Here is a 23,219-nt window from a genome sequence, read left to right as displayed (position 1 = left end):
AATTTATTTCCATAGCGTAAAAGCCGAAAGCATTGATCACTTCGATCACTCGTTCTACATTCAATACCAATTTTGAAGTGAGTTACTATAGCATAAACCATTGCATGGAGTGTGATCCTATTTTTTGTTGTTGTTGTCGTAATATAATGTGAATAAGGGGCGATTAGGTTCTACTGTGCATTTTGTTGCACGATAAGTTTCCGATTTTTTTCCATTTTCGGAGCTGTTCCGCAAAGCTGTTTATTCCGCGCTGCTGCTTGGTCCCTCGGCTGTGCCAGAGGACGCTCCACCAGGAGAGGGAAGTGCTTGCAGGACATCCTCCATCCAACCGTCTGGATTTTCAATGTCTCCAAGAAGACCTAGAGAAAGAGAGGGGTAGAGAAAACGATAAAACGACGAACACGACGTGGAGTGGAGAAAACCGTTAACATACCAGCAACATCACAAAACTCGCCAAATGATGCGCACGGTAGGTACTCCTCGGTGAACGTTTGCAGCGTGCTATCGGCCGTCTTGAGCAACGATTCGTCGTTGCGGCGGATGTAGTTGAACAACGATATCGGCCAATCTTCGTCCTTCGGCGTGGTGACGGTGCGGAACAGGTTGCGATAGAGCAAATCGTTGAGCCCCCAGAACATCAGGTAGGGCTTGTAGATAGCGTAGTCCTTCGGGTGCTTGTCGTTGGCCGGAGCGAGGAACTTACACACCGAGTTCGGGCTGACGTGACGTGCGTGGGCGACCGTGATCAGGCGTTTCAAGTGCACCAGCTTGTGCCGCGCCCAGACCGACGGAGTGTGAAGCGCTAGCGACATGGTCAGCAGGTAGAGTGGACCTTCCGCTTCGTAGGCGCTCTCGAGCCAGCGTTCCGATGGCTTCTGGCCGATGTACCCGCTGAGGATCATTTCCTCGCGCGAGTACGACCGGGAGGAGAGTAACGTGTAGAGCCCGTAGAACAGCAGGTACGGTACGAGGTGCATGTTCGACTGGGGGCCACCACCGCCGGCGTCCTCATGGAAGCTCTTTTCCTGGGCGAAACGCCACAGAAGCAGTTTGAGATCGTGCATCGAGCTGGCGAAGGTGATTTCACACCGTTGCGTACATTCCTGCATGTAGTTGTTGTGGCGTGCCATCGACGATGAGAAAGAGGACTCACTGACTTCCGGGCCCCACAGGGGTAGCAGGCCATTGCAGCGCGTGTTGGCGTTCTGGAGCGAGGCGCTCTCCCATTCGTCGCGAGACCGTGCCAGCCTGATCGCGTTCATGTGGCAGTCTACGTGTACCACGTTGAAGTGAGTCACCGTCGTGTAGCCGATCGTTTTCTTCTGCTTCATCTCGAAGTCCTCCACGTTGGCACGCTTGGTGAAGGTGTAGATGCCGAGCACCTTGTTCGGCTGGCAGGCGTACCCTTCGCGACAGATGAAGCACGCTAGGCCCGTTTCCTCGCGCAGCTTCTCGATCTGCGACAGGATGGAACCCTTCGCCGTCACCTGACCCTTCTCGTTGGTGCGCATACCGAGCGCGTCCAGTTGCTTTTCGCGCGTCGCCATCGCCAGCCGCTTCTTCTCGGCGCGGGTAAAGTCGCGCACCTCCTGCACCCGCTTGGCCGTGGCCGGTTCGGTGCAGAGCGCTTCCAGCAGGTTTTCCGCCAGCGAGCCCACGTGCTCGTCGCTCGATACCTGCTCCAGCCGGTGAATGATAGGTATGATGTCCTGCGCCACCGCCAGCTGGGTAGCCTCGTGCTTGGTGGCAAGCCCCGTGAGGAAGCGCAGAATATACTTCAGCGACGCACGCGAGATAAACTCCTTCAACTCGTCCGAGTCGGTGCGCAGCAGCGTTGGCTTTACACAGGGCGCATGCACCGTAATGTAAGCCAAGGCTTTCTCCACGATTCCCAGCCCCATGATGTAGTCCTTCAGGGTGCCTCCGATGGAGTTGTGCTCGATGCCGGTCGTCAGTACGCAAAATAGTTCCATCTTAAACTCCTCCTCCGCATTACGCTCCGCATCGAAGCGGTCGAAATCGAACACCGCCCGGAAGTGTTCGCACAGGAGGGCCATCTTGATGTCGTTGCCGTACACCAGGGCGGCCAGCACGCGGATCAAATGTCGCAGGACCGACGGGTTGTAGCGCACGTTGGAGCAATTCGTACACGACAGCAGCGCCTGCACGTACTCTGGCCCGCCGAACGTCAGCGAGAACTGCAAAAACGTGTCCAACGTATCGGAGGCCGCCTTCGAAAGAATCGTCTCCATGATCTCGAGCAGCTGCTCCGTAACGGCCGACTGCTGCGCATCGCTTTCCGAACTCTGCAGGCAAAGCTGGAGCACCTTCAGCAGCGTATTGATGGCCCCCAGTTCCGGCTGACACAGCACCTCCTGGCAACGGCGAACCTTCACGCTGAGCAGGAACAACTTCAGCAGCACTTGCAGCAGCGTGCGCGATCGCGACACATTCTGCAGGCTGCCGATGCGTTCCAGCATCACCTTCAGCCCGTCGCAATCGGCCAGCACGTTCGCCATGCGGTACAGCTGTTCGTTGTCCACCTCTTCCTTGCTCTTGGCGTTCAGCGTCTCAATGAACTCCTCCGTAGCGTCGCCGAGCAGGCCGCGCATACGGTACACGATACGCATGCCGTCCCGTTCGCCACCTTCCTGCAGCCACACCTTCTTGTACACCTCCTTGACGGGCAGGTCCAGGCTAATGATCTTGTTATGCACCAACAGCTCCATGCCGTTGTCGTCGTCCAGCAGAGCCACCAGCTCGCAGTCGATGCAAATTTTGTTCTTCACATCCCGCATCAGTGGGCCGAGTCCCGCCTCGTTCGAGGGGTACGGGTTGCCCAGCATGCGCCCCTGAAGATAGTCCTCCTGCTGCGGATCCTTCTCGAGCGTCAGGAAAAATTCGCCCACGTCGTTCTCCTCCGGGTGTATGATGGAGCAGAGTCGCTCGAACATGAACACCGGCGTCTTGACGTCCGTCGTCGGCGTACGGCGTACCGTATCGATGCAGACCGCCATGAAAGCGGCCGTCTCTTCCTCGGTACCCGTCGTCATTTCCTCCAGCATCTCCAGAAGCTTCTCCTGAGCGTCATCGATTTGACGCGTACGTTGCACGATGAGCTTCCGCAGGTCCAGGTATCCCTGCAGCACCGGACCCAGCAGCTTCCCTTTGTACGCTTTGCGGATTTGCGCGTTGTCCAAGAACAGGGCCATCAGCTCCACTAGCTGGCGTAGGGCGTAACCTTGGGCCAGGTCCGTCGAGAGGGTGGTTTCCTCGAGGCAGTGGATCTTTTCGATTTCCACGGTGACGAGCTGGACGAGCAGCGACAGGACGCCCTTCAGCGCCAGATACTGCCGCCAGGGACTCTCGTCTGCCAGCATACGATATAGCGCTATAAATTCTGCGCTCGCCTCTCCGCTTTCGCCGACGTAGCGCAAGAATCCGGTCAGCAGATCAAGCAGCTCCCGCTTGCGTTCGTTGGTGCGACTGAGCGACGTTATAAGGGCACACGCTAGCTGACGGCCGAGGCGGGAGTTTGTGTTGAACAGAATCGGTTGCAACCAGGCAGCCTGCAGTTCCACCGGGATCGATGGGACACCCTTGGCTAGCGTCCTCTGGTGCCAACGTCTGCCGTACTTTTCCGACAGGTAAGCGTTTCTCACCACGGACCGCCGTTGTTCCAACGCCGTCCGGAACGCTGACGTTCCCAGTGGAAGCGACGAACCCTGTTGTCCTGCTGCTTCGTCTGCGCCACGACGTGGGGGCACCGCCGCGCTGGGGGTCGGTGGCATTCGGGCTTTCCAGGCCGCAAACGAGTGATTCGCATCGCCGGCGATCCATTTTTCATAGCTGACCGTAATTCCTTCGGTTGGCTGAACCGTGCAGAGGTCCTGCAGCTGCTGCGACACGTTCTGCTCGTGCTTATGGTGCGCCTGGTGATGTCTGCTGCTGCTGGCCGTCGCGAGCGGAGGACAAATCAGCGACTGGACGATACGCAAGCAGGGGTGTATGACGGCCGTTGCGGGACCGCGAGCGTCACGAGATGCCTGCAGGAACAGTTCGATTACGGTGCGCAACTTCGTTTCCCAGCAACTATCGTCCTGCCCGGTCATCGCTTCCAGAAGTGCCATCTCGTGGCGAACGGCCGAGTCCAGGCTGGCCAGTGGCACCGTACCGGAGAGGGCCATTTTGACACGATCCTGCAGCAGCTGACACAGGGCATCGGTGGCTTCTGGAAGATCGCGCGTAAGCAGGCACAAAAGCTGACGTACCTCGTCCTGCAGTTGGTGCGTTCCACGGCGCAGATTGTTCATGGCCAACTCCTGCACCAAGCCCTGGCTGCAAAGTCCCACTCGGCAGGCCATATTCGAGGCCATTGCGCGTAGCAGCGTGAGACACTGCTCGGTCGAGGCAAGCGCACAGCCATAGCATTTGTTCAGCGCGACGACGGGTGGTCTGTTCGGCGTAGTGCCCGAAGCGAAGCTGGCCGACATTGACGAGGGAAGTGGTGCGTCCAGCTGGCTGCGATCGTACGCCACCAGCTCCTTGCGGCACGCTTGCACCTTCTGGATGATCTTGCTCAGCTCTTCGAAGGTCGTCTTCGATTCGACGCAATACTTTTGCGCCAACAGCTGTATCACCTTGTTGACCTGCGATGTGCCACCGACAACCACCGCCGATGCACCGCCACTGACCGACGCGCCCAGCAGCGTCTCGTCTAGTACGCGGTCTAGCTTATGCTCCGACACCTTCTGCACGAGCAGCTCGAGAATTTGCTTGTTGTTCTGCAGCGCCTTGTACGACCGGTCGGCCTTCTCCAGCGAGGTGTGTATCGATTGGACCGTCTTCGCTCGGTCCTCGGCCGACTCGATCGGATCGACCGCGCAGCACGCTCGCCCGTAGATGCTGTAGTCGAACTTGGCGTACTTGCAGAAGCCGCACGAGTGGCACAGGAACGGATCCTTTTCGTCGTAGTTGATCGCGCGACATTTGTGGCACTGGAACACATTTTCGCCACAGTTTCCGCAGACTCCAGGATTGGCCGGCACGACCGCACTGCAGCGCGGACACTGCAGACTCTCGCTCGATCCGCTGACCGTTTCGTAGAAATCGGCATACTCGATCATCAGATTGCAGGCCGTGATCGGCAGCGAAAAGTCGATCTTCACGTCCGTCTGTCCCGACTGCAGCGTTACCTTGCGCGCCTTGTGCCACATCAGGGGGCGATTTTTGAGCTCCACGACCGCCTGCACCGTGCGATTGTTGTAGTAGATGTTGATGGTCCGCACCATCTTCGCGCGCTTCAAGTCGGCAATTCGCAGTACGATCTTCGAGATGGTGTGGCTCTGCACAAGCTTCACGATCGTCGTGGTCGTGGTAAACTTCGAGTCCACCTTCACCGTCGACAGCTTGATGTTGGAGAACGGTACCTCCGGATTGTTGCACACCAGGCACGGTTCCGATTCCAGGTAGAACCCTTCAAGCTCCAGCACCTGCCCCAGTGCGGTGTAGATCGGAGCGTTCGGGTGCTTCGAGAGCAGCTCGTTCTGCTGCCTCAGTACCGACACGGCCTGGGCCGTGTAGCCGGGCAGCTTGTCGATCAGGGAGCGGGTGTTGAGCGTCAGGAAACCGAGCAAATCGACAAACTGCGCCGTTCGCTTCCCGTACGCTGGCAGCAGTGGCCACAGGTCCCAAAGGCATTGCAGGAGGGTCTCCTTGTGCAGGTCCGCGCTGTTTTCGTAGAACGCGTACACCAGACTGTGCGCCTGCCAGCGGATCGACGTGGAGTTCGTTTCCAGCAGGAAGCTTCGGATGAACTTGCTCAAATTGGCCGGCGCGATCTGGTTGAAAATTTGTACCACCAGCGCGATGCAATGCGCCGGATCAAACTTGGACTCGGAGGGAGCGGCCGCCGTGTCCGATTCCTCCGACTTGTCACGATCCTTTCGGTCCTTCACCACTACCGACACTTTCATCAGCGGATCGACCGTCACTCCGGAGGAGGACGCTGACGCGGACTTCAGAGAAGGCGGAGCTTGCACGACCGCCGCACCAGTCGGATTGCAAATTGCCGACTGCAGCAGCTGAAGAATGATGGTTGATACGCCCTCTTCGAGCTGGTACGTGCTGATGTTCAGCAGCGAGGAAAGTATGTCCGCGTTGCGCACGCAGAACTTCTGCCAGTTGCCGGTGCGAATCGAGGCAATCTCCTGGCAGGCGCGGAAATGTTCCGTCAGCTCAACCAGCGCGTCGTAGCTCAGAATCGTTGTATGCGTGCTGCTGCCGGTAACGGATGTCTGTTCGCAGCACTTCTTGACCGCCTTCATGTGCGTATCGAGCGAGTGGAGGTCGCGTAGTTGACGATATTTTTCCTTGCTGCCGCAAATGTACAGCAGCAGCTTGCGGACCTGGCGCCGAAGGACCGGCGATTGCATGTACATCATGTACTCGCACAGCGTTGCCGTCATGTACTCGCACAGCGAGTGATACCACTCGTGCGTCGATGGGTGCCCCGAAGAGAGCTTGAGGATCTGGTACGGCAAACGCACGGCCATCTCGGTCAGGATCTGTGCGTACATCTCGAACACATCGTTCGAGCCTTTGGGGAAGGGGCGCGCGAAGAACGGCTGCATGTCCGGTACGATACCGTAGAGTGTTGGCTTGAGCAGCACGTTCGAAGTGGCACTACTGCCGGAAGCGGTCGCAGCACTTCCACCGGCGGATCCACCAGCGGAAGAGGAATTCGATGCGTTCGAAACAGACACCAATGCAGGTAACGCTGCTGCGGTTGCCGGGTCATCGCCCGAGGTCGTGGTCGGGGCGTTTTTCCAATGTGGTAAAAATGATTCCATTATCATCAGGCAGTACGGAATCGCGTTGTGTTTCATCAGAGCGTTCGCGGTGGCCTGCGCCACATACGTGGCGTTGTCCAGGGTCGCCTGGCTAGCTGAGCGATCGACACCGGCAGCACTGCTGCTTGCGGCGGCGGCGGCGGCGGCGGCAGCGGCGGCGGATGATGATGATTTCGACTTCACCTTGCCCATGAGCACGCCGATCAAACGTAACACAACGAGCTGCACTTCCGTCTTTGGGCTACGGTTGGCCATCAGGTAGAGCTTCGTCGATGGAATCTCGAGACGATCAATCAACGCTTGCAGCAGACGGTTGAGCACTTGTTGATCTGCTTCCTGCGAACCTTCAAGGTCGGAAGTAAGCATCAGAACGACCTGCATGAACGGAATACACTGAGCGCCAGTGACTGTATCCAGTGCGGAAAAGTTATCGACCATTTGACTGAGGATGGAGAAGCGTAGGACATGCAGTTTTCTCGCGTTTTCTGCACCACTGTCCGTCGTCGTCTCGTTCGACTCGGCTGCGGTCGCTTGGGGCGCCGGCGGTGCGGCAGAGGAAGTCGATGCTGCCGGACCGGACGACGTTTGCGGCTGCATCTGATCCACCACGGAGGTGCGTGGAGGCGACGGATTCGGTTGTTCCTCGTAGGTTGAGCTTCTGCCCGAGGTGCCGCCGATGCTTTCTACTCCACTGCAACCACTCTCCGATCCGCCACTGCCGCTACCTGCATGCTCACCAGCCGGAGAAGTGCGCAGGGTCGACCCTTCCGTAGCAACGTTCGATATTTCGTCATCGTCCGAGCCACCGCCCGAAGCGTTTGATTCCGCGTTAAACGATGACCCACCGGCAATGGCTGCCGCCAGACCCTGCACCGCCGCCGGGTTTCGATTGCGTCCTTGATAGTTCGCGATGCTCTGCTGAAGCAGCTGCAGATCAGCCTCGTTATCCTGCAGGCTCAGCGCAATTGCGATCTCCATGATTGTGTCATCGTCCGCATCCGGTGTTTCGAGCAGTTGCGGAAAACCCACTCCGAGCAGCGTTTCCAATGACGCCAGCGCCGGATGGCCAGCACCCGGTTCTAGTCCGAGTGATTCGATAGCATCTACTTCTTGCATTCCACCGACCGCTGCGGCGGCAGCTGCTGCAAAGTCCTCGTTCGCCTGGCCACTTGGACCAGCACCCGCGCCAGAGCCACCACTTCCACTTGCACCACTTGATGATGGTCCGGCAGATGATGATGGTCCACTTTGTACAGATGAAGACGCAGGAGCGGAAGCAGCAGCAGCAGCAGACGCCGCTGAAGATGTCCCTGATGGTCCCGCCACTGCCGACGGGGTTGGAGTCGAGCAAACGGGGGGGCTTTCGATCAGTACGACCTTGCGTCGTTTTACCTTTGGCCGCAGCAGGTGTATCATGGCCTGCTTTGCACTGTGACTAATGATCGGCGCTGCGTCTAGTAGCAGCTGCACGAACAACTTCGTCATCCGGTCGACTTGTTCGGCATCGGCCAGCGCGAATGCGTAGATGATTTCGACCAACGAGTAAATAACCGCCTCCACGTGGCAAAGGCCACGCTTGACTATAGCTATCGGTTCCTCGAAGGCAGGCGTAATGCGATACAACTCTTTCATCAGTACCATTATCAGTGGCAGGATGTCCATCTGCTGGTCGGCGCAAATTTTCGCCATAGCCTGTGGCCGCTGGATGGCGATGCTACGCATCATCAAGACTGCGCGGTAGAACTCTTCCGGATCGACATCGCCGCACTCGGTCGATTCGTACATTTGCTTCAATTGGTTGTAGATGTGGCTCAGGATCTCCTTGTCCATGTACGCATGGTACGCGGCCTTGCTCTGATGACAGGTCATGAGCACATTGCGTGCATTCTGCTGCACCACGTTCACCGTGGGGAAAAGTATCAAATTCGTAGCCACGTCGACCGCCGTCTGGCGATAATTGTCCTCGCATCCCGGACCACCGAGCAGTGAAATGCCACTGTCCAGTACGTGCAGCATGCTGGAAAGCATACGGTCGAGTGAGGTCATGTACATTCCGTAGGTACCGTTCGCCTCGTTCGTGGCGCCACTTCCATCGTTGCCATTGGTGGCGGCCACCATTTGCCCGACGCTTCCCGATGCACCATTACTCGACGGACCAGCACTTCCACCACCACCACCACCGCCGGCGACGTCTTCTGCCTCCTCGGGCCATCCGAAAACGTCCTTCGTTTTGCCGTAAATCTTGATACTATCGAGAATGGTGATTTGTTCCGCATCCGCCGATGGGCCAAAGTGGATGCTAAGCTTTTTGTCGCACTGCAAACTTTCCTCTCGCGTTAGCGGGATGTCGAACCAGCGGGCCCGCACAGCCGTAGTCGTGACCGATCGGCCCAGAATGGTCACACGATGTGGAGCTTTCATCACATCTTGTGATCCGATTTGAATACGGACGCCTGTAAAAAGAAGAACGAGCAATACATTTAAATAGAATAGATCTGTTTTGGAATAATGCCGTAAGGAGAACAATTCGTAAAAATGGTTTGGATAAACGGATCTTACCTGTGATGACCAGGTTCTGATCATTGTTGATGACATCGAGAGTGAATCCGGTCGATTTAGTCGATGTTACGTACAAGCCGGTTGAGTTCAGCCGATGCTTCAGATGTTGCGTGTTGTAAATCTGCAGTAAATCGTTACCGCCATACTCAACTTCGTTCATCAGGGTGCAGTGTTCGAAGAAATCGATCGGGAAAACGGGTGCGGAGCCGGTGCCAGCCTTTCCCGATGCCGACGAGGATGAACCGCCCGAGCCTCCGTGGTTGGCATGTTTGCCGGATTTTTTCGATTTTCGAGCCGATTTACCGTACAGCACTCCACCGCTACCGAGTGCCGTCTGTTGCAACCCGATCGGCTGCACTTCCGGCGAAAGCCAGTAGCCCGTGTTTTCCGGGTGCGCCGCATAGATACGCAGACTTCCATCCTCGCACAGCAGAATGAGGGTCGTTTTTTCGACGCCCGAAACACTGTGCCGAATCGCTACCATGTCCATAATTTTTGCCTTCGCATTCTGCGCCTTGATCTCCTGCGCCATGTAGCCGTCCGGTTTGATCATGAAGATGACCGGATTGTTGAGGTTCTGCATCATCGCGCAGACCAGCCCCGGGTGGCCGGGAATTTCGGTCCACTGGCAGAGCGGCTGGGTCGTCGCCTTGGAGAACAGCTTCGAGCTCGGGTTGCACACCAGATTGATGACGCACTTGACGCCCTCGTTGATGTCTGTCAGCGGGGCCATAAAGTTGCGCCCTGCAGTGTAGCTGAAGAAGAGCAGCTGCAACACGTGCGAGTAGTAGATGGAAACACCTCCCGCCAGGATCTGGTTGTTGTCGTCTGTGATCAGCGGATGGTCGAGCTCGAGGGTGCTAGTTACGTAGAAGGGCCCATGCTTGGCTAGACTTTCGGCGCTCAACGGCTGCGTGTAGATGTAGCCCAGGGAGGACATGATCAGCATATGGTACGTGCCATCCGCGTCGTACATGAACGTACAGTCCCGAATCTTGCCGCTCGGAACAAGGAAGTAGTACTGCGGGCTGTAGCTGTCCTCGGCCAAATCGTATATCTTCACAAAGTCCGCCGTCACCAGGGCCAGCTTCGTTTGCGACGATGGAAGCCAGATGGCGCGCTTGATAAAGTTGCCCGTCTCAAGTTGCGGCGTCAGCACGATGTGATCGGTTGCCGTGCCCGAGCTGGTGAAGGTAAGAATGTGACACTCCTTCAGTCCACACACGGCGAGGAAGTCTTCGTTGGCCGGATTGGAGGCCAACGAGAGCACGGTGCAGGGAACCGGAGCCGATGCAAGTCGGGTGAGCGTTAGCTTTCGCTTCGCCGCGTCCGCCTGCTTCAACAGCGCCGATAGCTGTAGGATCGTAACCTTGCCCTTCTCATGCGAGATGGCCAACTGCTGTCGCTTACCGTGCGGCGATGCTAAGCAGCAAAGGGCCACGCGGCGCACCATGTTGTTCGACAGGAGCTGTTTGATCGTTTGGCCCTGTTCGCCGGAATAGTTCATGCGAACGTTTTCAAACGCTCCCTCCTGCGAGCCGAGCGTAGCGATCATGATTTCATCGCTCAGAACGTACGACTTTTCGGGCCGATGCAGTCGCTCGATAGCGCTCTTCGCGCGCCAGAAACATCCGACCGGGGAGTAACGCGCGCAGTGATCCTTTATCGTTGGCATTAGCGTGTTAAAGAACGCCAAGATGCACCGCACCACTGTCTTCCACTGGCCAGGGTTATTGAGTGCTTCCCGGGATGATTCGATGATTTTCATCAGTTGTTGCTCCTTCTCGGACGTAAAGCCTTGACCTGCACGGCTCGTGCCGGAACCACTTTCGTGCGAAGGACTCGACGCACGACGCCGTCGGATGGAACTGCCGGCAGTCGTAAGCAGGACGCTATCGGCATCCGAAGACCTAGGCAGCAGCGAGCCAGCGGCAGATGACGAGCCGAGGATCGACTCCTCTCCGTGTCCCGAGGCACTGCGCCTGCTTAGCGCTTGACAGGACCCGTCCTCCTTGGCGCCACAGTCGCAGAAAAAGTTTCCATACTTCGCATAGCTGATGTCGTGGTTTTTGTGGCACACGCGTGCACAAACCGAGCACACGCCGACCCCATCCACCATCTTGCACGTGTGACAGTAGTACCAGTGTTGGTTCATAAAATCTTTCTGCGTGATCGAAAACGTGCATAGCTTGTTGCCTAGACTATCTTCGTCCGAGTCCTCTACCGTGCTTTCCTCCTCGTCCACTCCTCCGGTCAACTCTTCCAGGATATCGTCCGCCTCGAGCGGCGATTCGTCGTCCCACGGTGGGCTGAACGTGCGGCTTCCTTTCGTACCCAGCCCAACCAGTAGATCGTTCATATACTTCAGTATCGCGGTCACGTTGTTCAGTTGGATCGCGGCCCTCCACCCACTGGAGCCGCTCTTCCCGGCATCCAGTACTTGCCCACGGCAAACGTCCAGCCAGTCGATGGCGGCGGCAAAAAGCAATGCATGGCCACGACCTTTACCCGCATCCGCCAGCGTTATCATCACTTGCAGTAGGTCGGAAAATTCGATCGCTTCCTGCGTCGGCGAGAGCAGATTGTGGCCGATCTGAATGAGTGCCTGAAACAGTGCCTCCGACACGGACGATGAAATGCGGTTCTCCACCACGATATACTTTACGAGCGATTGCAACAGCTTCCCATTTCGTTCCAATGCCTCGCCTGACGCCTCGTCCATAGGACCTCCTTTGCCACAGCTCGTAGCGGCCACTTGCCATCCTCCGCTTCCTCCTTTCGTCATACATTCATAGTCAATATCCATCGCGTCATGTTGGTCCGCTTCCGTTGTAGTTGGGGCGTTTGCGGCGGTGGTAGTGGTTTCCGAAACGCCCGCTCCACCATTGACGGCCGCCGTTTGATCGGTCATACTTGGCATCGCTGAAACGGTGGCCATGTTCGTCGGCGTCGGCACATTGCTAGAGTTGTTCGATGCATTCGCCGTCAGACTGATGCCTCCCGGACCGAGCAAGATGTGGCTTAGCCAGCTCTTCAAACGGGCACTATCTGTATTCGCCAGATCGCCGATGCAGATGCAAAGCTCCTCCTCGTCGAACAACGCGTCGAGCTTTTCGGCCGCCAGAAACAACTTTTCGAAAAACTGCAACACCCGCGTAGAGTACGCCTGCGAAATGTTCGTACCGGTGAAGGAGAGCAGAATCTGCACCAAGTTGCCGGCCTTCGATTCGTAGAAAAAGTTGCGCATCGCGCGCAACCCCATCGGCTTGTCGAGCAACGATTCCCAGTACTTGAGAATACTACACAGGACCGATTCGTCGATGTTTGTCGAGCGACCGGTTGCGCAAAGGTCGGTATACTCGATCAGAAACTGGTAGCTGTGCCGGATGATGTTCGAAAAGGCAGCCAGTTGATAGGCCTCACAGTTGCTGTCTCCACCCAACAGTGACTCCAAACACTTATGGATCGAACCGTACAAGTACTCCGTGCGGAGATCGAAAATCATCGGTATGAGGATCTCTTTCAGGCGCTCGTCCAGCTTCGCGTCGTCGTAGTTCAACATGTAGTAGATGAGGTTTACGGCCGACTTCAGCGAGTTCTTCAGCGACAGCAGCACGGAGAAGGAAAGATGTTTGGAAAGTTCCGTCAAATGTGCATCGATGACGGTGAGCGTGTGCACCTCTACGGGGAACGAGCCGCTGGCGAAATTATCCTCATTTACATTGAGTAGATTTTTGCGCCAATCAACCGTTATTATGTCCTTATCGTGGCCAGTGATGCAGGCCACCAATTGCTGGGCGAGATCTGGACAGAAGGGATTTTTCGTGCCAGCGATAGCGATCAGCGGTTCGATCAAGCAGGAAGGTATTTGCCCACTCAAATTCTGGAACATGGTTTTACTGAAATGAATGATAGTAAACCGATTCATGTTAGTAAAATCCAAACACTCGGGTAAATAATAAGTACCGAAACAAATTTCTCTCTTACTAGGTTGCCTCCCGAACAATTTCAACAGCATCCAACAGAGCGTGCATGAGGTTTTTCGTGAGCTCCACACGGGACACTTCTGATGGATTAGCGCCGGAAGAGCCACTCGATGGCGTACCAGTCCCCACGACGGACTGTCCCGCCTGAGTACCTGAAGCCGCCTGGGCAACGGATCCCGCGCTGCTTGTACTACCATCATTCGTTGCCCCTGCTCCGGTAGAAGGGACATTTATTACCCCTGTTGCTGCGGCAGATGTTGCCGTGTTGACGGTTGTTTTGTTTATTTTTACGTTAACTCCCTCCTTTTCAGCCCAACACACGGCGTACAAGTGCGATACCAAGCCGTCCAGAAGGATGATCTTCGAAAGCCGCGGTTGTTCGGCTGAAAAACTTTTTGCAAAAGATTCCAGCCCGAGCAGTGTCATTTTCAAGCTGTATTTCACGTCAGAAATGTGCTCCGTCAATCGGAGCCACATAGCCTCAGCTGACTGAGTGTACATGCCCTGCAGGAGTGGAAACATATTAGTCTAGCGTAGATAAAACTCATGCGTGTTTAGTGTAATTACTTGTTTTACGAGACTGTTCACGATCAGATAATGCGAATGGGTGATTGGATGCAGGCACCGGATGGACCACAGCAGGGAGTGCAAGTTCGGCGGTTTCTCCTGCATCAACGCTTCTACGTGCTGCGTGGATGGTGGGAGTCCGAGCAGAAGCTTCCAACATAGACTGAAACAGTAATGCACAGCACACAGTGTCTGGAAGGGAATGCGTGCCAGGCACATGTCCGTGATGCCCAAGATGTCGATCAACGCATCGATCAGCCATGGATACTTCAACTTGTCTGGAGTGCAAAGAATGAAGTTCCAGGCCAAACCGTCGAGTTTGAACTCCTGCTGCACCTTTGACTCGACCGTGGTGAGCGAATAAAATTTCGGTTTGACACCACCAACGCTGAACTCGTTTGCCAGCTTGCGATGTTTGTCCTCGATGTCTTTGCGGCAGAACGACATGAGTTTGGTTTTGTAGTTCACCAGATCGGCCAGCTTCTGCTCGCTGTCGAGCGTGAACACGCTGAACAAGTTCCAGCGCACCTGCTCCAGCAGCACGTTAGGAGGATTGTACAGGTGCTTCATGAGATACTCGAGGAAAAGTAGCAAACGCGACAGAAGCATGATCTGATGATCACGCAACGGTTTATCGGACGTCACGCTGCGGCAAACCTCCGAACAACGAATCACTCCACCGGCCGTCAGGAGAAGAATCGACTTTTTCTGCATCAGATTTAGCGAGTGGAACAGGAACAGCAGCAGCTGGGCGTGTTCTACATTTAGATCTTCGATTTCCGACTCATTTGGGATGGTCTGCGTCGAACACACACCTTCGACGAGTGTGTTGACAAGACGGTGCCATACGGATAGACAAGCAGCTTCCTTTTCCTGCGGGGGTTTCAGCAAAAGAATCTGCGCCAGGACGGCAAGCGTGCGAGAGTACACCTGCAACGGCCAAATGTTTGAGTCCTGCGTCCATGGTGACACACCAAGATGCAGCAGCAGAGCGGACTGGAGCGATTCGTTGAGGAGGGAGTTCGAAATTAAATTGTGCAGGTAGCGGCCAACTGCTCCGGCAAATTTGACCATCGCATTCTGCCACTGCAGGCAGCCGGAATTGTCCGGTTCGCCACGGGCAGAATCACGGTCGAGATCGCGTAGGATGTTAGCCATCAGCACCATCTGTTGCTCGCTGAGGCCTGTTTTAACGTACCGCACCAAAAAGACGTGATTTCCACCAAGCGACACATCAAAGAAGTTAAATATCACGGAAGCCAAATTGAGATACTCGTGCGGTTCGTCCTTCGCCGGCACGAGCGTAGTTCCATGACGCCCTTTTTCGTCCTTGTTTTCTTGCTCCTGCGAGTCGGTCATTTCTTCGTTCGCTTCAGGGGAAAGGGTTTCCTTGAACCATAGGCCCAGATAGCTATCGCTGTCCTCTTCCTCCGGTTCACTTTCCTCCGAGCAAGAGAATGTATCATTGAAGTAAGTTGTCGAATCACTGTAGCTCATTGGCTCGCCATCGTTGTTGCTTTTGGTGTTGATACGACGGAGCGTGCAAGCTTTGCGATACGAAACCGTAGCCAGGAAGGTTAGCAGCTGCTGCAGTGTAGCACTGTTTAGCACACGGACAACGCGCTGTATGGATGTGTACTGTCCAAGAATATCGAACCCGGCTGATTCGATGCTACTGTACTCTTCTTCGTCCGTACGCGAATCTATCTTCAGATCGTCAATCAACTCTGTGAGCAGCGTGATGCTGTGGCGTGCGATGGCCGCATTTAGCACACCGAAGCCTTGCTGCACCTTGAAAAGATTCACGCGCAAAGCGGGCGCAGGTTGCGCAGTGGATGCCATCTGCGGTACATCGAGCGTTTTCAGTGGGCTTCGCCCTTTCAGATTATCTTCCGATGCCTTTGCCGACGACACCGGAGCCATCTGTTGCTGCAGCCCGCTAGTGTTTCCCGATGCTCCCATTGTTCCTTGGATGCCGGAAATTAACAGCCACGCGCCCATACAGATGTGATTCTGATAAATGTGCGTGCGGGTTGATGCTTTCAGGCGGTTGCCGATCTTGGTGAAAATCTCCAACGCTTTGTCGACGATAACGCGTGCGAAGTCTTCTTCATCCTCGTTTTCTTTTTGTAACTGGCTACTGACTCCGCCTACCTGAGAGGACTGTGCTTGCTGCAGTTGGCTGGAAGAGGCCGACTTCTGTGAACCAGCCGATGCCATGGTAACAACACTGACAGCAGTCGAGGCCAGCACAGCGCAGTACAGTGCCGACATGGCACACTGTGACAGTAGGTTGATTTTCTTCGGCGTCAAAGGCTCGAGCAGCGGAAGTGACATAGCGACCAGCAGATTGGAAATGTCCGATTCCATATGACTGAAAGCAGACTTGACGGCGTTTGCCTCTGTGTTCGTGACCGGCAGATACAGCGGACGACCCAACATGGTGCACTCTTCGTACTTGAAGCGATATTTGGCCAACGTTGTTAGTGCCGTTGTGCACCAAGCGAGCAACGAATCACCGGCATTCATCAGTTGCATACACTGTAGATTTTGTTTGATAAACAGCTCCTAAATAAATTAAAAAAAAAACGAAGGAACGTTTAAACTTTTTCACTTGAACGCTTCATCGAATGTTCGTTTGGTCACAAGATTCTCAACACATTTAGCTCTAGCTTTCAATAAACTTCTAAGTTCTTGACATTTCTTCCACGTGGGTGTTTCGAAAGTTGGAAAGCATTGCGTTTTATGCTCAAGTGACAAATTTTCCAAAGGAACATTTACAGGATAAATTATACGGAATGGTTCTGGATAGCTATTGCAACAAACGACACATGTTCGGAAGATGTTGTACCAAATTCTTAAGCAAATTGAATGGAAAACATGACCACAGCTGGTTAAAACCAGTTTCCCCAAAGGGGCTGTTAGTAATTTTGAGCAAATTGGACAGATTGGCTCCATTGAAATATGCTTGCTAACAAAAACTGCCACAGCATGCTATTATCGTCGCTGTGATTTAAAATCAATGCAACCGAAAATATGTTAGTCAGATATTACTATGATTAAGGAAAACATACCGTACAATCGATCTGCTCATCGCTGAGGGCAACAAAAGTCAATGGCCAGCTGAAGAGCGGTTTCGTCAGCTGCTGTAAAATTGCCGTCGATAAATCTGAACGGGAACGTTTCATTTCCGCCTTCGGGCTGTCTTTATCGACAGAACCAGTCCCGGAACTACCGACGCTGCCACCGCCAGGACCACCAACCGATGATGTTTTACTGCCTGGGATTTCCGGATACTTCAGGTACTTCATGCCGGATACGGACAGGATAGATAAGCCCAAGCATGCATTGTTGGTGGCTTCTTCGGGCTTTTTACGTTCACATAGAGCCTTGAGAGCCATCAACAAAATGCTTGGCTTGCATGGAGAGGTCGTATCCAGGTGTTGAATTACATAACGGATTAAAATTGATGAAGCTTCCGTTAGTTGTTGAAGTTGTGCTTGCGATACTGAAATACATAAAAAAAAAGAATTAGATTTTTTTCGCAATTTTCATTTTTCGATTACATTTTCAACAGTGATTCAGTGTAATGCAATGTGTCAAGCAAAGATGACTGTGCAACCACAAACCTACGTCAACAACTGCAACATCCTTCGGAAGAAAAATCAATACAAGTATGGCCGACATTAGGTGCTCCGCAATGGGGCAATGTACTTACGCGAAGTGACCTGATTAGAGATGTTTTCGGCTGCCAATGCAACCAGATAATCGAAAAACTGCTTGTGAGAAGGTTCATGTTCCAGGATTTCGAATTCGCTAAGAGAGATGAAAAGAGCACAGTATTGCGTTAAAGTATCATCAGTGATTGCGTAGCAGAGTATTGAAAATGGTTGCCTCCTCCGTACATGATAGTGCGTGAAATTCGCAATCCAATTTACCAATCTCAAGGACCTCAAACACGGCACATAATGGTTTACTTACTTTTGTATGATGGTTTTTGCAAAATTGAGCACATCATTTTTGTTAACAGTTTCACTTGATGATGAAAGAAAAGGTTTTAAAACAGCAGCCCAGTCAGCTCCTCCCGAGTGAGCAGCCATCTTGGTACTTAATAATTTTTCCTTTTGACAGCACAGCCAACTTTGTCATCCCAAGGATCATCAAAAAATGTTGCCGGAGCTGTCAATTGGAGGATACAGTTATACTGTGGGGTTCAGAAGCTATACATTTTCAGTGCGGTTGCCGTGTTGCCAGGAAGACTTTGGTATTGGAGCGAACTAATAAATAGCTTTTAAATTCTGTTTCCAATACCTTTTAAGAATCAAAATAAACACACATTTCGATTTATCGTGTCACGTATTCTCACTGGTAAACGAACTGTATAAATAACAATTTTATTCCATTTTAACGGGGATTTCATTTTTAGAGAGCGGAACTTGAGCTTAGCTGGGAACACTGAGCAATGTTTACAAACCGGCAAATAACAGCCTGCGGCAAACCGGTGTCGGGAGTTTGTAAACAAAACACAGCTGATGCGATTGTTTACAGCTGGAATTTGTTTACGCGCAGGTCGACGTCATTCGTGCGCTGCTGATACCCCTTTAAATCAACCAAACCGTTGTCGTTTGGCTTGTTGATAGCGATTGAACGAAGAATTAGATGATGATGATGATGCCGATGGGTCGAAAAAATAACGGGATCTCTGGCCGGTCGTCGTAGGTTGCAATCCAGGTTGGGCCTTAAGTTCCATTAATCCATTCTGGACAATTTTGCCATTAGCGGACTTTTTCCAGCTAACAAGTCGTACAAATCCTTTACAACCGTCGATGTGGCTGCTGAAGAGTTTTCTTTTAACACGATCTTGACAAATGGGGCATTGCATTTCACAAGCATCCCGAGTAAACGGAATGGAACGGGAAAAACTAGCTATGAATTTATCGGCAGCACCAGAGCCAGTAGAAATGCCGTCATGCTCATCCACATCGACTGCGACGATGTCGGAGTTCACGGTAGAAATTATGCTCGGAATATCTGTTGTCAAATCGATCGATTCTTTTGGTGCAAGAGCAGTCTTGTACCGTCCACGTATGTTTTCTCGTTTTGGCAGCATGTATTTTACATTTACTGCATAACGAGTAGAGACAATTCCGTTCATTTTTTTGCTCATTTCATAAATTTTGTAAAATGTGCCTCCACAACTGTCTGCGTGCTCTTTCCACCATTCATTATGCAAACCCGGGGGCCCTTCAACTGATCGCACGATTCCGTGAAATGGTTTGTAGTTGTGGCAAATTCCTGTACAGCGGTACCACTCAGTTCGACAAACTAGACTGGAATCGTTCAGCTTGTGATTGAACGATATGTTTGTGTGGAGCATGGTGTTAAAGTGTATCATGATCTTGCGAAAATTTTCTCCATGTCCATTGTTCGGCTCTTTTGTTCCTTCCATTTTAAGAAAAGCGTGGATCATTTCATGCTAAAAAGAAATTAATAGTACGCATATCGCATATTGTTTCGACCATGATCTGTCGTTTTGCATACTTACTAAAATAATGCTGATTATTTGGATTCTAGGACGTAATGTCAGCAACGGTGCGTTCAAGGCAATGGTATACCTTCCTTCCTCATCGTTGAAGTTTCGGTTTGTACAGCTATTGCCCATTGATTCTGACCAAGTAATGGAGATTTTTTTGGCTTTAAAGCGGGACTGGAAAAATAGTTCATCGAACTTCTCGAAAACAGCACGAATATCCGGTAACACATCGATGAACTTCCATTCGAAAGTGTTATCCGGATCTACATACGTTTGAAGTTCTTCTATGAAATATTCTTCGCAATTCAGATCATTGGGCTAGAAGAGAAAAATGTCCGTCAATTATGGTAGCTTAGTCCGCAACGACACGCATACATACCTCTGCCCTGAAAATCTTAGGTTCGGAGCGAAATTCTTGATTTTTTTCTCGCTTAATGGGGACCGTGTTCGATTTAGAATCGATGGAAGGTTGCGAGCCTGCATCAGCTTGCAAAATAACGTCGTCGTCGCTATCCGACATCAGCTCGACTGCTTCTGCTTCATATTTCAATTGGAGTTCCACGGCTAGTTCATGGTCTTGCTGCACAGTCTTGACAAAACAAACATCGTCCTCATCAGAGCTGATTTCTAGAAGTTCTTTATCAAACTCGTCCTGTAAACGTTTGGCAAACATGTAATCTTCATTCTGATTTTCCATTTTAACACACAGTATATTTCATTGACATGCGAAGCACAACAAACATTTGGAAAACTGATTTACCAAAAGGCGCAAATAACTGACGCAAGCTGCCCAGTAAAAATGATATGACAGTAATTAGTAAACCAGGGAAAAGAAGAATGCGGTTGAAAATGAAAAAAACAAACGGCTAAGCTCATTTGTTGGAGAGATATATTTCTAACAATAAAGACTACTAAGTGTGAACATTTAATCTGTAAAAATTATTCAATATCGCCGGCCATCTATGGTGAAGAGTTTTTGGAAAGCAAATAATATTTTCACCGGGCTGCTGCCGTCATAATAGACTGATGTAAACAAATCATCTTGGTGAGAATCATTTTTGATAAGAGATTTCGGTTTTGATTCTGCATCAAATACGTAGTTTAGAAGAATCATGGGCGACACGAAAACGTGTTCTATTCGTATCTGCCAAGATGGGCATGCAAATGCATTGGCGCTAAACCGAGAGTGCACACAGATCGCTGTTGCTGGAAGAAGCCGTAAGTAGCGAATACCTTCTTCGAGAGCATTTTCGGTGTGGTCCTAAATGATATGTTTATGTTTCAGTATTGAAAGTATTTTCCATCGAAAATGATGGATTTACCGAAGTGTGTAATATGCGTGGAGGAAAAAATCAAAACCTCAGCTACTCATCGAACGACGTTGCGTGGAGTTCACTGGACACCAATATTCTTGCTACAGCAGCAACAAATGGTGTAGTGTCGGTGTGGGATCTCTCGAAATTTGGTCGACAGAAGCAGTTATTGGTGTACAACGAGCACGAACGGACAGCGCACTCGGTCGCATTCCATGGAACGGAAGCAAACTTCTTGATATCCGGCTCCCAGGATGGTACCATTAAATGTTTTGATCTACGCATGGATAAGACCGCAATCAATACCTACTTTAGCAACTCCGAGAGTGTGCGCGATGTAAAGTTTAGTCCACATGCTCCGAACACATTCGCAGCAGTGTCGGAGAACGGAACGGTTCAACTATGGGATATACGGCGCACCGATCGATGTACGGCACAGTTCACGGCTCATAGTGGACCGATTTACACGTGCGATTGGCATCCGAATCAGTCTTGGCTAGCAACAGGCAGTCGGGACAAGCAGATAAAGGTGTGGAACACTAACCCGAAAAATTCATCGCTGGAAACGACCAAAAACGTGTCACTTGAATACACGGTGCATACGATCGCTGTCGTAGGTAGGGTTCGTTGGAGGCCGGACAAAATGTATCACATAGCTAGCTGTGCCTTGGTGGTGGACAACAGTATCTACATATGGGATCTTCGGCGACCGTACATACCGTACGCTTCCTTCAATGAGCACTCCAACGTAACGACTGGAATAGCGTTCAAAGGAAACGATCGCCACGTGCTTCTTTCTACCAGCAAAGATTCAACCATATTTAAGCATGTGTTTAAAGACGCCAAGCGGCCAGCATTGCAGTCGAACCCGCAAGGGGCAAACTTTAATTACAAAGGCGATCTGCTGTACGCGTATGAAATGAAGCTGATTCCACCTCCAGCGCCGTCGAGTTTGCTGAGTCAAGGGACTGCTCTGTTAGGAGCCCGGCAGAAAACGCCTCCATCGGCAGACCAGTTTCACCTAGCCCGGTCAAACCTCACCAACTTTCTCACCAAAAGTCTCGGTGTGAACGAGAAGGACGTAACAAAAACTACCCTGCTGAAAGACTATCATGCCTTGAAAGGTTGCGCCAAAGAGTACATGCTGACGGGATCTTCCTTGACGGAGATTTGCTCACACAATGCAAGTGTAGCGAAGAAGTACGGTAAATCGAACGTAAGTTTTTTGTGGAATTTTATTAGTCAACTTTATGCGTATAGCTCGATAGCAAATGTTAAGTTAGAGCAGCGCAATTCGAATATAAGTCAGCACAATATCGGCCGTTTGATGGCACAACATTCTAACCAATCTAGTACCGGGCGTAGCGAGGATAGGGTATTGGGTAGTGGAAGCAATCCGAGCCTAGGAACAACACATGCCGTAAGCAACAACAGTACCGATGATTTTCTCGAGTTCTCCAATAGTAAAAACCCCGTTGAATCCCACGGTTTGGGACAAATTCTTTCCGTAGACATAGATCCGGGCAAGTGTGAGTTTGTTTTTGGCGAAACGGAATTAACATTCGACTCGGTCGATTGTATTAAAGGATTTCGGGACGGGTTCCTCTACACGGGGCCGCACGACCTGGTGAAGGATTATACATTTCCCACCTCGAACCTGATGAATGCACACGAGCTACATCACACACACCCTCGGAAGCATCTGGTGACGGAAAAGTCTCAGGAAACTTCGCCACCACCGAATCCGGCACCGAGCTTTTTGAAAATTTCCGACCACAACCCTACTCCCTCGATTTGGGAGCCACACCAGGTGCTGGCGGATTGTTTAACGTTGCAGACAGAAGTTGGCGATGTTCAAACGTCATCCTGCATCCTGATGGCTCTCGGAGAGCGGAGGCACAGCTTGCAGATAGACGAGTGTGTCCAGGAAAACTGGTTACTTTCGTATATCGAGCTGCTGCATCGGCATCAGCTGTGGAACGAAGCGACCCAGGTCATCAATTTAAGCTGGATTCGGTCGGTCTCGGAGCTCAATCAGCAGTCAACTACGATGTACACAAACTGTGGCCAATGCTCCAAGCAGCTGCTAAATTCCGTTGGCTGGTACTGCTCGCGGTGCAAATCTGCGCAAAGTTCTAAATGCAGTGTCTGCAATGGGGTTGTCAGGGGATTGTACGCGTGGTGTCAAGGATGTTCCCATGGTGGTCATTTGGATCATTTGAAGCATTGGTTTGCTAACAATTCAAAGTGTCCCAAATGTGGGCATTTGTGTGAATATGAATAAGCCTTTCAAGTGAAGTGAAGTTATTGTTAATTTTTTAGTTAATTGTTTTGCAGTAAACATTAATTCATTTGTTGATAATAATAAACAGTTTTGTAAGAATATTTTTGCCATTCTGAATCATACACG

At 52.1% G+C, this 23,219-nt stretch overlaps 3 protein-coding genes across 3 annotated transcripts; 1 reads left to right on the top strand and 2 right to left on the bottom strand.

Annotated features, from left to right (window-relative positions):
- Positions 1–234: 234 nt before the first annotated feature.
- Positions 235–18,074, bottom strand: LOC131289112 (protein purity of essence). The gene is made up of 11 exons (XM_058318313.1): positions 17,945–18,074; positions 17,682–17,779; positions 17,038–17,471; positions 13,964–16,531; positions 13,398–13,900; positions 9,411–13,309; positions 8,979–9,304; positions 6,996–8,921; positions 5,994–6,938; positions 434–5,942; positions 235–359 (listed from the first exon to the last, which is right to left on the bottom strand). The coding sequence occupies exons 1-11, from the start codon at positions 18,061–18,063 to the stop codon at positions 241–243; spliced, it is 16,446 nt and encodes a 5,481-aa protein (XP_058174296.1). The 5' UTR covers positions 18,064–18,074; the 3' UTR covers positions 235–240.
- A 304-nt stretch (positions 18,075–18,378) lies between these two features.
- LOC131287574 (uncharacterized) lies at positions 18,379–20,193 on the bottom strand. Its single transcript, XM_058316636.1, has 3 exons — positions 19,876–20,193; positions 19,509–19,814; positions 18,379–19,439 (listed from the first exon to the last, which is right to left on the bottom strand). Exons 1-3 carry the CDS (start codon positions 20,191–20,193, stop codon positions 18,570–18,572), a joined length of 1,494 nt encoding a protein of 497 aa, XP_058172619.1. The 3' UTR covers positions 18,379–18,569.
- Positions 20,194–20,605: 412 nt separating this feature from the next.
- On the top strand, positions 20,606–23,140 carry LOC131286769 (GATOR complex protein WDR24). The gene is made up of 2 exons (XM_058315767.1): positions 20,606–20,714; positions 20,782–23,140. Exons 1-2 carry the CDS (start codon positions 20,609–20,611, stop codon positions 23,091–23,093), a joined length of 2,418 nt encoding a protein of 805 aa, XP_058171750.1. The 5' UTR covers positions 20,606–20,608; the 3' UTR covers positions 23,094–23,140.
- The last annotated feature ends 79 nt before the right edge of the window (positions 23,141–23,219 follow it).

This window comes from Anopheles ziemanni, chromosome 3 (assembly GCF_943734765.1).
Source record: "Anopheles ziemanni chromosome 3, idAnoZiCoDA_A2_x.2, whole genome shotgun sequence".
In the NCBI taxonomy this organism is placed as follows: domain Eukaryota; kingdom Metazoa; phylum Arthropoda; class Insecta; order Diptera; family Culicidae; genus Anopheles; species Anopheles ziemanni.
Note: the sequence above shows the minus strand (reverse complement) of the source record. Positions and strands in the feature narration are given on the sequence as shown.